This window comes from Oryx dammah, unplaced genomic scaffold (assembly GCF_014754425.2).
Source record: "Oryx dammah isolate SB20612 unplaced genomic scaffold, SCBI_Odam_1.1 HiC_scaffold_7, whole genome shotgun sequence".
Taxonomy (NCBI): Eukaryota; Metazoa; Chordata; class Mammalia; order Artiodactyla; family Bovidae; genus Oryx; species Oryx dammah.
In genome coordinates, this window is record NW_024070191.1 from 15,447,501 (window position 1) to 15,459,901 (window position 12,401).

At 43.2% G+C, this 12,401-nt stretch overlaps 2 protein-coding genes across 8 annotated transcripts in view; one reads left to right on the forward strand and one right to left on the reverse strand.

Moving 5' to 3' along the window:
* The window catches only part of FAT1 (FAT atypical cadherin 1), a 121,645-nt gene extending 120,057 nt beyond the window's left edge, over positions 1 to 1,588 (reverse strand). For all 6 annotated transcript variants that reach the window (XM_040243106.1, XM_040243104.1, XM_040243105.1 and 3 more), the window contains exon 1: positions 1,227 to 1,588. The gene's annotated coding sequence lies outside the window, so the exon portion shown is untranslated. The remainder of the gene's footprint in view (positions 1 to 1,226) is intronic.
* LOC120865747 (formin-like protein 3) lies at positions 1,290 to 11,334 on the forward strand. 2 transcript variants are annotated; one of them, XR_005721493.1, is made up of 3 exons: positions 1,290 to 1,895; positions 9,310 to 9,481; positions 10,182 to 11,334. XR_005721493.1 is itself a non-coding variant. In XM_040243108.1 (2 exons), the coding sequence occupies exons 1-2, from the start codon at positions 1,355 to 1,357 to the stop codon at positions 2,066 to 2,068; spliced, it is 630 nt and encodes a 209-aa protein (XP_040099042.1). In that variant the 5' UTR covers positions 1,290 to 1,354; the 3' UTR covers positions 2,069 to 2,085. The 2 variants fall into 2 exon arrangements, 1 of the variants encoding a protein (XP_040099042.1); XM_040243108.1 differs by lacking the exons at positions 9,310 to 9,481; positions 10,182 to 11,334 and adding an exon at positions 1,980 to 2,085.
* Positions 11,335 to 12,401: the final 1,067 nt, after the last annotated feature.

A 12,401-nucleotide genomic window follows, 5' to 3' on the forward strand; every position in this document is an offset into this window, starting at 1 on the left:
TCCAAACATTTGGCTACGGCCATAACTGCGCAAAGCGCTCCCGGGGTACAGGTCAGTTTCATACATGAAACACCTAGGAAGTAGGTGACCTGATCTCCAAGCTCAATTCGTTGGTGCCCCGGGCCGAATTCTAACTCTAAACGAAACACAGCCACACGCGTACGCCAACAGTTTGTAGGGGCAGTATGCGGGGTTGGGGGATAGGAGGGGGTGACTAAAAAGGCTAAAAAGACACCATCCCATAACATACAATCGAAAGATTTTGAAATGGCGCAAAAGAATTCCTGGAGAAAAATTACTACTCATTAATAAATAATAACGCTTACTTGAACTAAAACATCTGTTGGGGAATCCCGATTTGCCGGCCAGGTCCACTGAGAAACCTAATTGCCTGGAAGAAGTCGCACTTCGTCGCCAGAGGAACAGCCAAGAGCCAGAGATGTAGATTTCAGAGTCCGGTGCTGCCACGTTTTTAACTGATCCTTTAACCCCAAAGGAATGAAAAGGAGGTGCCTTTTAGCTACCCTCTAATTACCTTCACATGAACGAGAGATGGAGTTCAAGCTCCACGTTTGTCCTCTAAATAGTCAATCCTCCCTAACCCAGTACCCATAGGTTCTGGGACATTAGGGGGTGGGGGGTGGGTTCCCAAAAATTAAAAAAAAAAAAAAATTTCTGCCAGCACCGCTTCTGTATCCAGTTCACCCAAGCTGGTATTTGTAAATTAAGACACAGAATGGGCCGGAGTGGGTGGTAAGTGAAGGCTAGGGTGACGGCCAGGGATCTCACGCCCACGTTCCATAAGCACCCGGCAGGTCCAAGTTCGCGGTCCGCGCTGAACCCCGCAGGGAGCGCGCGCTTCGCCCGGTGTTCGAACTAGAGGGCGCTGCGCCACTGCGGATCACGCGGCACCGAGGCGCCCTCCCCGGGCACCATTTCTATAATAAGTTACATTCGAAATAATGCACAAACGGCGTAGCTTTTCAAGTTCTTTTGAACAGTGCTCTGCAAGTATTTCACAAATTCCAAAACCTGTGCATACTGATCTTTGATTCCCGAGCTAAGCACAGCCTTTGGGGGTTGGGGGGGGTGGTAGGGTGCTGTTCCCGAAGCGGAAAGCCGGTAGGATGCACGCGCTTCCCCGTACTAGTCAAGCACCGTCACATTATTTCATTTCTTTTTAAACTTAAAAGGACAGAAAGGCTTGCACGAAAGAAGGAACTCACCCGTTCCAGCCGAGTCCTCGGGGCCCTGCTTTAAAGTGCCGACAGCTCCGTATTCCCCACGCTATCTGGATGTTTGTTAGAAGCCGTGTCTGAAGTACCAACTTTGCTTCTTCCCTGCGATCTTCACCATGTCCCCAGCTAGGGTGCGATCCGCCCGCGCCGCCCAGGTGGCCGCATTTCCGGAGCCTTACGGTCCTGGGGGAAAAAACTTGAGCAGCGAAAAAGGAGGCGAGTGCGCGAGGGCAGGGGAGAAACCAAGTTTGTTAGGACTTGTCCGGGCAGCCGAGCCGCGGAGTTTGGGAGTTGCGGCCGGGAACTGCGGCGGATGGCTGCCTCTCTCGGCGCTCCTCCCTCCCTCCCGGAGGCCGCGGGGGAGGGGAGGTGACGTCAGCGCCCCGCCTCGCCCCCCGCCCCGCGCCCCGGACCCGGGTGCTCCCGCGGGGTCCGCCTCCCGGACAGTAGCGGCGGCGAGCGGACAGGCTGGGCCGGCCTCCCTGCCGCAGCGGTGTCTTGCGGTCCCGACGGCGGAGCGTCCGCCCTTCTCCACGGCGCCGCGTCTCCCCCGGCGCCGCCGAGCCCCGGCACCTGAGCGGCCCCGCGGCGCGCACCTCTCCCGCGGGCTTCCTCGCCGGCCTCCTCCGCCCGCGTTTCCCACGTCTCGAGCTGCAGGTGATGCTCTTCCCCTTCTGCCGCTGAGATTTCGTCGCGACGTGTCGCCTGCCCGGTTTTTTTCTTTTTTTTCTTTTTTTGCAGGGCGGAAACCCGAACAGCCTCTGCAGACTGGCCTGAACGACTTGTACTTTTCTTGCAGCCCTCCAACTTCAGGATGTGATCTGTTTTAAATATTTCTCGGGCTCTAGCGCTGTTTGTGGTCTGTGCGTTGAAAATCACGGAGCCATATTTTAACGTGCAGATCCTTCTCAAAGGTTCCTCCGTTTTTAAACCGTACTCTGAAGCATCCGAGGATCCGAGGGGTGCGGGCGGTGGGGGGGCGGGGCGCGGGGAGATGGGGGAGGAGCCAATTTCTGTTTCTTACAAGTCGTCCATCATGATAGGGGCTAATACACGAATGAATCAATCGTCTACTCATAATATAGAATCAGATAAAGGCACACGCTGTTGAAGTTGAACTTGTAAGTGAAATGCGTCTTTCTATGGAAGCATTCAGACTCCTTTTTATGGAAACAGCCACTCCAGGAAAATATCTGCTATGGAATATATATATTTTTAATGCCGCTAAAGTACCAAAATAAAGATCTCTCCTCAACAGCATGAAATTTCCAGGGAGCCATTTCTGTGAGTTTACACTGTCCCCAGAAGGTTGGCATTAAAATTCAAAGACCCCTGGAAAAGGGCTGGCGGCTGGGAATGGGTTCTGTTAATACCTTTGCAGCCATTGGTGTGTGTCTAGTGGTCAATTTAGCTTGTGTTATCTTTGAAAGGCAAAGAGCAAAACCCCTAGGACATAGGAAGCAAGGGAAAGACTTATTAAACAGTTAAGAGGAAAGACGATTAAATGTTGGCGCGTTGGGTGAACTTAGCCTTAAGGAAGTCATATAACTTCTCTACATTTCAGTTCCCTCGTCTTGATAAGGGCATGATATCTGTTTCACATTGTAAAACTGCATTCTTGTGTTTTTCCATTTAAAAATGTTTATTGAACGTCATTTATTTGCCAGGGAAGCAGCATTCAAGCAGGCAACCCTTTTCCTCGGCATCATATAAAGTGTCTAGTAAGCACATGGTAGGGGTTTCCCAGGTAGCCCAGCTGGTAAAGAATCCTCTCAAAATGCAGGAGACCTGGGTTCTATCCCTGGGTGGGGAAGATCCCCAGGAGGGGGGCATGGCAACCCACTCCAGCATTCTTGCCTGGAGAATTCCATGGACAGAGGAGCCTGAAGGGCTTCAGTCCATGGGATTGCAAAGACTCAGACTTGACTGAGCGACTAAGCACAAGCACTTAGGAGTTCATCAATAGTCGTTTTCTCTCCCTCAGTGGTTCTTTGCAATGACTCAGGTTTCTCCTCTATACAATTAGGATGAGTTAAAAGGAGATTTTAAATGATTTTAAATGATTTCGATATGGGAGGGAGAGAAGGGCACCATGAGTCTGCAGACCCAGGGGCACCCAGAAGGTGCCAGGAAATCAAAGGACAATTGACTTGAAAGGCCAGCCCGTCAGTGCAGAGGACAGACCTCTCCTGCTTCACCGTTTCATCTACCCAGGCTCGCTCTTTTTATGTCAATAGTTGGCATTAGAAATTGACCGCATATTATAAGTATTTTATGAGTAATACACATACATTTGCCCCAGATGCTGCTGTGCAAGGCAACTTGGTTTGCTCTGCTCATCTTGGAGTTATCATAGGTAAAGAAACATTTTCCAATAGAAAAAAATAAACCAAAAAAAACGGAATTTATATATAAAATCGATGGCATTAATTGAAATAGATACTTTTGAAAACAAACAAAGTGAGGAGAGCAGAAACTTTTAAAAAAACAACACTGGGCTTCCCTACCGGTCCAGTGGTTAAGACTCCGTGCTTCCACTGCAGTGGGCATGGGTTCCATCCCTGGTCAGGGAACTAAGATCCCACAGGCGGAGCAGTGCAACCAAAAAATAAATAAATAAAAATAAAGACCACCTCTGGACTTACACAGTCCAATACCACTAGCCACAAGTGGCTGAGTAAATTAAAGTCCAATTCCTTGCTGTCACTAGCCACACTTCAGTTATTCAATATCCACTTGTGGCTAATGGCAGCTGTATTATTTAGGACCAATGAAAGAACATTTTTTTTAATCATGACAGGGTTTTGTTGGACAATGTTGTTACAGACTTTGCTATTGCTTTTGGAAGGCTACATCAAGCATTATAATTTTGATACTTTCAACACTGAGTCACTTCCAAAGCCTTAATTAAAAACAAACCAACTATCACAGAAAGATTCACTCATGTCCCAGATTTTATCACATTACCAACAGTATGCTAAGTGAAATCATAAAGGATTCAAACATTAAGGACTTAGGTGTGTTTGGTGATTAAGAAATATTAACGTGGCTTAAATGGCCTTTTCATTGTCTCCAACTATTGCTGAGTAGGAAAACTAGGGGGAGTCACTCAGTTTAAAGTAGGAAAGAATTCTAAGACATTTTAAAAATAGTCCTAGGGTGACATAATTGTAGGAAGGCTGACTGATTTCTGTCATCCCACCCTCTCTGCTCCTTTTCACTGCTTTCTCATCTACACCCTCTCCCCCACTACACTTCCTGAAGGTGAGGCATATTTTATCCTCTGCGTTCAAATACAGCTCTCCCTCAGGAGAGAGACGAGGCGGACCCATTGCACTCTCCAAGGGAGCCATTGGAACAGACAACTAGTCCAACAGATAAGAATCAGTAGTAGTTAACTAGGGGTATGTCTATGTTCATTTTTTGGTCCCTTCCAAGTCCGTTATAACAAGGGCTTTCTTAAAGCTAAACCTTAGTCGTAGAATTGTATTCTAGTGGTGAAATTCCAGATGCCAGCGCCAATATTCCAGGTGCCAGAGGATATTTGGGAGTGTTAGACTAGATGGCTAACTACTAAAAACAAACAAAAACATTTACCTTCATGTCAGGCATAAATAGTATAGTAGAAAAGGCTTGTTTGGACCTTCTGTCCCTACAGATATGAGATCAACCTCCCCATGTGGTTTGGGAACAGATTCTGCTGGATATGTACTATCCAAAGCTTGTGACGCTTTCTCAGCTCAGTGACTGAAAGATTCCAAGTCTACCTTTTTGAACAGTAAGCAATGAATCATGCAGAAACTGTTGAAATACTTCCTCAATAGAGGCAGTAAAAAGAACATTAGATCCAAGGTCAATAAATCTGGTTTGAGTCTTGTCTTTGCCACATGAAATCTAATGTACTTTTCATTACTGAATTTTGGGAGTCTTACTTTCCTTCATAAACATGCATTTCTAAAGCGATCTTAAAAAAAAAAACAACCCACCTCACCTGTTTGTGAGAGACACAGTAAAGAATGAAGATAACAACTATAATATCATTATTCTCAAATTTACCCACTCTTTCTCCCCCTACCTCTCCCTCTCTGCTACGAGGCTTTATAGAACCAATAGTAATAAATAGGGCTTCCCTTGTAGCTCAGTCAGTAAAGAATTTGCCTGCAGTGCAGGAGACCCAGCTTCGATCCCTGGGTTGGGAAGATCCCCTGGAGAAGGAAATGGCAACCCACTCCAGTATCCTTGCCTGGAAAATCTCATGGACAGAGGAACCTGGTGGACTGTAATCCATGGGGTTGCAAAGAGTCGGGCACAACTGAGCGACTAACACACACAGTAATAAGTAACATTGACTTAATGCCAACTATAGCCTGAACTCTGTTCCAGCTTGTATATATGTATGATTTCATGTAGTTCTTACAAAATTCTGTAGGATATTAGCAATTAATAACCTACCTCCTCTTTCCAGTGAGGTTGAGGTAGATTGGATAACTCATGCTGGGTCATGTTTTGGACTGAAACTCAAGGCTGACTGTCTTCATAGCTAACACACTTGTCAACATAACACCCCCAGCTCCTTACACCCTACTCCTTGTTTGTACGCTCTATGAACCAAGGACTTTGTCAACAATGTTGTTTAAGAAGCAACCTAAGAGGAGAACAAAAAACTCACATGATGATTGAAGAAAGATGTTCCTTTGTACCAAATGTACCAAATATGGACAAAAAAATTGTTTAAAAGCGGGTCCTTTAACCACTGAACGAGCGTACCACTGATTTTGTCTCATAATAGATATGTGATACATCCATTATTTGTTTGGCTTACCTATTTCCCTAGGTAGATATGCCAGTTCTGGATCACATTTCTTTGCAATTTGAAATCATTGTCAGACTTTAACGTGTTTGGTCTGAGCAGCAAAAATACATATACTAATGATTCTCACTAAATTCTGACAAGGATTATCTCATAGGATTTTCATGATCAGCATTTCAATTTATATTCTGCCTTTTGTTTTCCTGGTCTGGAACCACTAGGGTTTCTTTCTCCAGTTCTCCTTTCCATTTTTAATTTATGCTTTTCCATATCTATACTTTTTTTTTTTTTTTTTTACTACCAAGATCCTTTTTCTGGTAATATATTTTGGTGATTAAAAACTAACCTGATATAGCGTCTAAGAGGTTCCCATTTGGGAAACAAGAATTGTGATGGTTCACCAACATCTTCTCTAACAGATGATCTATTTAAGCCCATTGTGGTGGTTCTGTACTCTTTGTCATGAGCAATAGACCAACTGAAGCCAATGAGATACCCGGAAGCATCCGGGATGTTTACTGGAGGCCACTGGGGAAAAAAAAATTCCTGCCTCCTAAGAGAGAGCTTCAAGATACATCATGTATCCTATGTCAGATCAGGATGCCATGCCGGGGACTGCTACTGTTGTATTACTTGCTGAGGATGAAGCCTAAACTATCTCCAAAGGCCATCCCAACTCAACACTTCTTTGTGTGAGAGAGCATACATTTTCATCTTACTTAAGCTGGATTGTGTCAGGATTTGGCTTACTTGTACCTGACATCATCTCCTGCAGCTAGCCTTTAAATGCACTAGGCCTTATTTGAAAGAAAAGATAAATGGATGGACCTCCTTAATTGGTCAGTAGGAGTTGCTGCTGCTGCTGCTAAGTCGCTTCGGTCATGTCCGACTCTGTGCGACCCCATAGACGGCAGTCCACCAGGCTCCACCGTCCCTAGGATTCTCCACACAAGAACACTGGAGTGGGTTGCCATTTCCTTCTCCAATGCATGAAAGTGAAAAGTGAAAGGGAAGTTGCTCAGTCATGTCCGACTCTTGGCGACCCCATGGACTGCAGCCCACCAGGCTCCTCCGTCCAGGGGATTTTCCAGGCAAGAGTACTGGAGTGGGGTGCCATTGCCTTCTCACAGTAGGAATTGAGACTGACTCTAATGACAAATGGAAGGACACTTGGAGTCCTTAATGATGAAAAAAGTTTTTAGAAGCAGCATGATTCAGTCTTGCAAACTGCCCATTTTTATACCATAATAAAGACAAAAAAATTTGAAAGTTAATTTGTTCAACTAAAAGATTTTTCTTTATTCCTACTGTTCTTTCCTCTCAAGTATCCAAAAATATTTCTAACATATTTTCCAGTATCTTTGTTATCCAGAAATAATTTCTTAGAATCAACAGTGAATGTTAACCAAACTTTGATTTCAAATAATTATCAAAGGGTAAAGCAGTCAGCTGGAATACCCACAGCCAGTAAATCCATGACATTTGGAATTTTAATCTACTTGTAGCCCTGACTGCCAATATTGAATGCCAAGCCAAAAAGTGAAATCAGTTGAGATTCACCATAGCCCACTTTTTCTACACTTTGCCCTTGATTTGAAATAGAATTATTACAAATTTTTTAAATTAACGTTGGAGGTAAGGTGCTGTGTAAACTAAGTCAGCTTTGTTTGTTTTGTATATTTAGGAAGGGAGGCAGTTTGCCTCTGGCCCTTTCCTGAGCAATAATTTGTAGAAAGTCTCTTCTGTGTGGTTAGGTGTGGGAGAGGAATCTTCCTCTTACTTCCTTCTCTCTACTTGCTGTCTGCAGAGGCACTGAAAAAAAAGTTTTCATGACACTTGTTTGACACTAAGATGGACTTTAATCAGGACCATTATGATGGGTGTGGTGTCAACAGAGATGGCATTTTTGCAACAGGAAAGAGAAATAAGTTCAAATGCAGCAAGGGAAACTGGAAATTTTTATTCAAGGAGCAAGGTGGAGGTCAGTGGATGGAAAATTACTAACAGGAGACTATCAGGGGCAAAGAGGAATTCTGGATAAACCGACCTGACAACCTGACAGGCTTCTTGCTGAAGTCAGGCCAGGGTGACCAGATATTACATGAGGGGTGAGGGGAGTGGTGAAAGAAAGGGTTTCCCAAGTGGTGCTAGTGGTAAAGAAGCCCCCTCCCTATGCAGAAGACATAAGAGATGCTGGTTCAATTCCTGGGTCAGGAAGATCCCCTGGAGGAGGGCATGGCAACCCACTCCAGTATTCTTGCCTGGAGAACCCCCATGGACAGAGGAGCATGGTAGGCTACAGTCCACGGGGTTGCAAAGAGTAGAACATGACTGAAGTGACTCAGCATGGAGCTTGGTAAGAGAAAAGGAAATTTGTCAGATATCGAGGGTGGGGCATTCTGGCTAAACCAACTTCACAGGCCTGTTGCTACAACTGGGCCATGCAGGACCGACAAAGATGGACATCAAGGTCAAGGTCAAGGGGCTAAGAGGAGCCAATCTAGAGTTTGGTCAGGACAGAGTGCTTGTCAGGAGCAGGCTCCTTCTGTTCTTTCTTCTCTCCTGTTATTGTCTTTTTTTTTTCTCCTGAGAAAGCAAAGAAGAGGAGCAATTGTTATTAAGACCCCTTGAATCTCAGCTGTAGTGTTTGCAGGTTGATGATATTAGTCTGTGTCATTGGTTTATTTAAAAAAAAAAAAGTCAAAATTTTTAAGGAAATTAAAGTAACACCTTGATGGGTGCAGCCAGAGTACTGTGGAAGAAAGGAGTAAAAAGTCAGAGGTTGTGTGTATGCGTGTTCAGTCATGTCCAACTCTGCAACGCCATGGACTGCAGTCCGCCAGACTCCTCTGTCCATGGGATTCTTCAGGCAAGAATACCTGAGTGGGATGCCATCTCCTACTCCAGGGGAGTTTCCTAACATCTCCTGCATTGGCAGGTGGGTTCTTTACCACCTGAGAATTCTTTTAGATGCGTGTTCTTCTCTAATGTTCTCTCAGGTTTATCAGCTGTGTGAGTTTGATATGTTCCCGAGTGTCTTAAAGAGCAACATGGTTGGCTGAATTCTAAGATGGGCTGGATGATTGCCAGCTTCTGACATTCACTCCTGTGTGTGATCTCCTCCAATATCTTGCCAATCAGGGTCTGTGTAACAGTAGGATAAGCCAGAAGTGATGGTGTGTCACCTCAGAGATCAGGTTATAAAAGACAATGCTCTCCCTTCCTTCCCTCCCCTGCCCCCTCCGTCTCTCTCTTCCAAAGTATTTACTCTGGAGCAAGTCGAAAGGCCACAGGAAAAAGGAACTGAAGGCTTCTTCCAATAGCCACCTGGCCCCAGCTTCAGCACGTATCTGATTGCAGCCTCATGAGGGACCCTGAGCCAGATTACCCAGCCAAGCTGCTCCCAGATTACCGACCTCAGAAACTCCACAAGGTAATAAATGTTTGCTTTTTTCAGTTGCTAAGTTTGGGGGGAATGTGTTACTCAACAGTAGATAAAGACCCTTTGAATGATGCCTTTCTACCAATCACAGAGTGAGCACTCAGTCAAAGCATGGACCAGAAAGCACTTAGTAAACTTTAAAGTATGACATGAATTTAGATGTGAAATGTGAATAGAGTGGAAGAAAGCGTCTAGAAAAGCACTCTCCAGAGGAACTGTATGTGAAGATGGAAATGTTCTGTCTTTGTTGTCTTGAATGGTGCTATGGAGTGCTGAACAAATGGCTAGTGCAAAATGCGGAGCTAAACGTTTTATTTTAATTCATGTAAATGGAAACAGTCATAGGTGGCTAATGGTACTGTTTTGGCCAGAACAGGTGTGGACAGGTTTCTAAACCCACAAATGACTATTCCAAAGCAGTCAGAACACAGTACAGGAAAATCCGGGTCATGTTTTCTTCTCTAAAGATGACTTTTCTAAAGGAGGACTTGTCTTTTTTATGAGATCTGGAGATTATGAATTGACTTCAGTTAAGCAATTATTTCCTTCCTTGTGTAGAAAAAGGGCAATGGTGAAATGAATGCATTTAGCGAGACTGGGTGTTCTGAGATCTCAGGTAGCTTTACTTTTGTATGTACATGTGAAATTTATTAGACATGAAATTATGGATTCAATTGACTGTCCCACACAGTTGACTAATTTTCATGATTGATGGAAGAGCCATGCAGTGAACCACCTGTGCCCACAGTTACCCAGAATGTACAGGGCACTGCTGATTCATCCACCTGGCGGGTGAGTGAGAGTTAATAACCTGGGTGTTTCTTGGCACCAATTTATTCAGTGATGTCATTTGGTAAATATGTAACCCCAAGTTCAAAGTAGCTACTCTAAGTTACTTGCAATGATAGTTAAACCTGGCTAAAGATAGACTTCAGTGTGTATAAAATTGTATCAGTTAAGGTTTGCAGGATGTCATGTAGATTATGCTGTTGGTTGAGTAGGAATGTTGAATTGGATTTTATTATTCTTTCTAAATGATATATGACTGTCACTTAAATATTGGTGCTATCTTAAGTGCCTATATCACATCAGATTATGTCTTTCATCCTCGAGTTTGTAGTCACTTTATCCTAAGATAACTATTGTGGCTCTAGACATGGATCAAGACAGGATGAGGGGGAATTGGTTATCCATTATTCATGAAAAAAAGTAAAATTGGATCCTCATCTCATATACTGTGAACAAAATTTTTCTCTGGATGAATGAAAGATGTAAAGCTATAACAACAATGGTCAAGATATTTAGAAGAAGATATAAGAAAATTTATTTGCAGCCATGGAAGAGTTTGCTACATAAGACATAAAATGTTCTAACCATAAAAGAAAAGATGGCAAATTCAATTACATAAAAACTAAGAATGTCTGTTTATCAAGACACCATACTAAAAAGTAAAAATGCAAGTCAGAGATTGAGAGAATACTTGTTTAGCAAATAGACATAAAATGGATATCTTTACTGTAAAGAAGTTTTACAAATCAGTAAGAAAAAGGCTTAATAGGAAAATAGGAAAGATTCAATAGATAATTAGGAGAAAAAAACATGAACCTGTGTTTTACAAAGTATGAATGGTAATTATTTTTGTCGTGAGTTAAATTGTGCCTCAACTACATGTCCTGATCCTTAAATGTCCATGTCCTAATTATTAAAACCTGTGAATTTGATGTTTTTGGAAAAAAAGGTTTTTGCAGAAATAATTAATAATCTCATGATAAGATCATCCTAAATTATTCAGGTGGCTCACTGGTAAACAATCCACCTGTCAGGAAGATCTTCTGAAGAAGGAAATGACACCCGCTCCAGTATTCTTGCCTGGAAAATGCCATGAACAGAGCAGCCTGGCAGGCTATAGTCCATGGGGTCGCAACGTGACTTAGCGACTAAATAACAAATTATCCGGGTAGGTCCTAAATCCAACAACAAGCATCTTTATGAGAGTCATTCAGGTGAGAGACACATGAAGCTAAAAGGCCATATGAAGGCAAAGAAAGAGATTTGATTGGAGTTATTCAGCCACAAGTCAAGGAAGGCCTGACACTACCAGAAACGGGAAGATGCAAGAAGGATTCTTCCTGAGAGCTTTCAGAAGGAGCGCAGCTCTGCCTGTGCTTTGATGTTGGTCTTCTGGCTCCCAGAACTGGGAGGGAAAACATTTCTGTCGTTTCAAGTCACCCAGTGTATGGAATTTTGTTACAGCAGCCCTAAGAAGCTGATATGATACATAAGAAGAAATACTTTCACTAGTGATTAGACAAACAGAACTTAAAACCTCATGTAATGCCCTATACACAAACTATACTGGCAAAAATTAAGGTGACCGATCATATCAGAGGTGGTAAAGTTGTGGCTCAATGAGAACTCTTATGCCATACTGGTAGGGTTGTAAATTGGTGCAGTTACTTTGGAAAACAAGTGCATAATGCCCTGTGAAAATGAATATGTATTCTATAATCCAGCAATTCTATGACTAGGTTCAGTTCACTCAAGAGGGACCCCGAAACACGTAGAAGACATCTACAAGAAAACTCACTGCCACTTTGTTCATAAAAACAAAAACTAGAAAAGACACAAAGGTCTAGCAACAGGGAAATGAATAGTTTGAAGCATCCTCACATTGTAAATTTACCCAGGGAAAATGAATATACAATTGTTACATGTAACAAAATAAACAATTTTTAGAAATATAATATGGAATAAGGAATGGAAGCTGTAAAAGTTTGCTCAGAGTCCAGCAAAAATAAACAGTATGCTGCTTATGGATGTCTACATAAGAGGTAGCATGTGCTTTTTTTTTTTTTTTTTTTTTAAAGATGGTGTTTACTTGGGGGAAGAGGAGACTGATGATGGGAAAGGA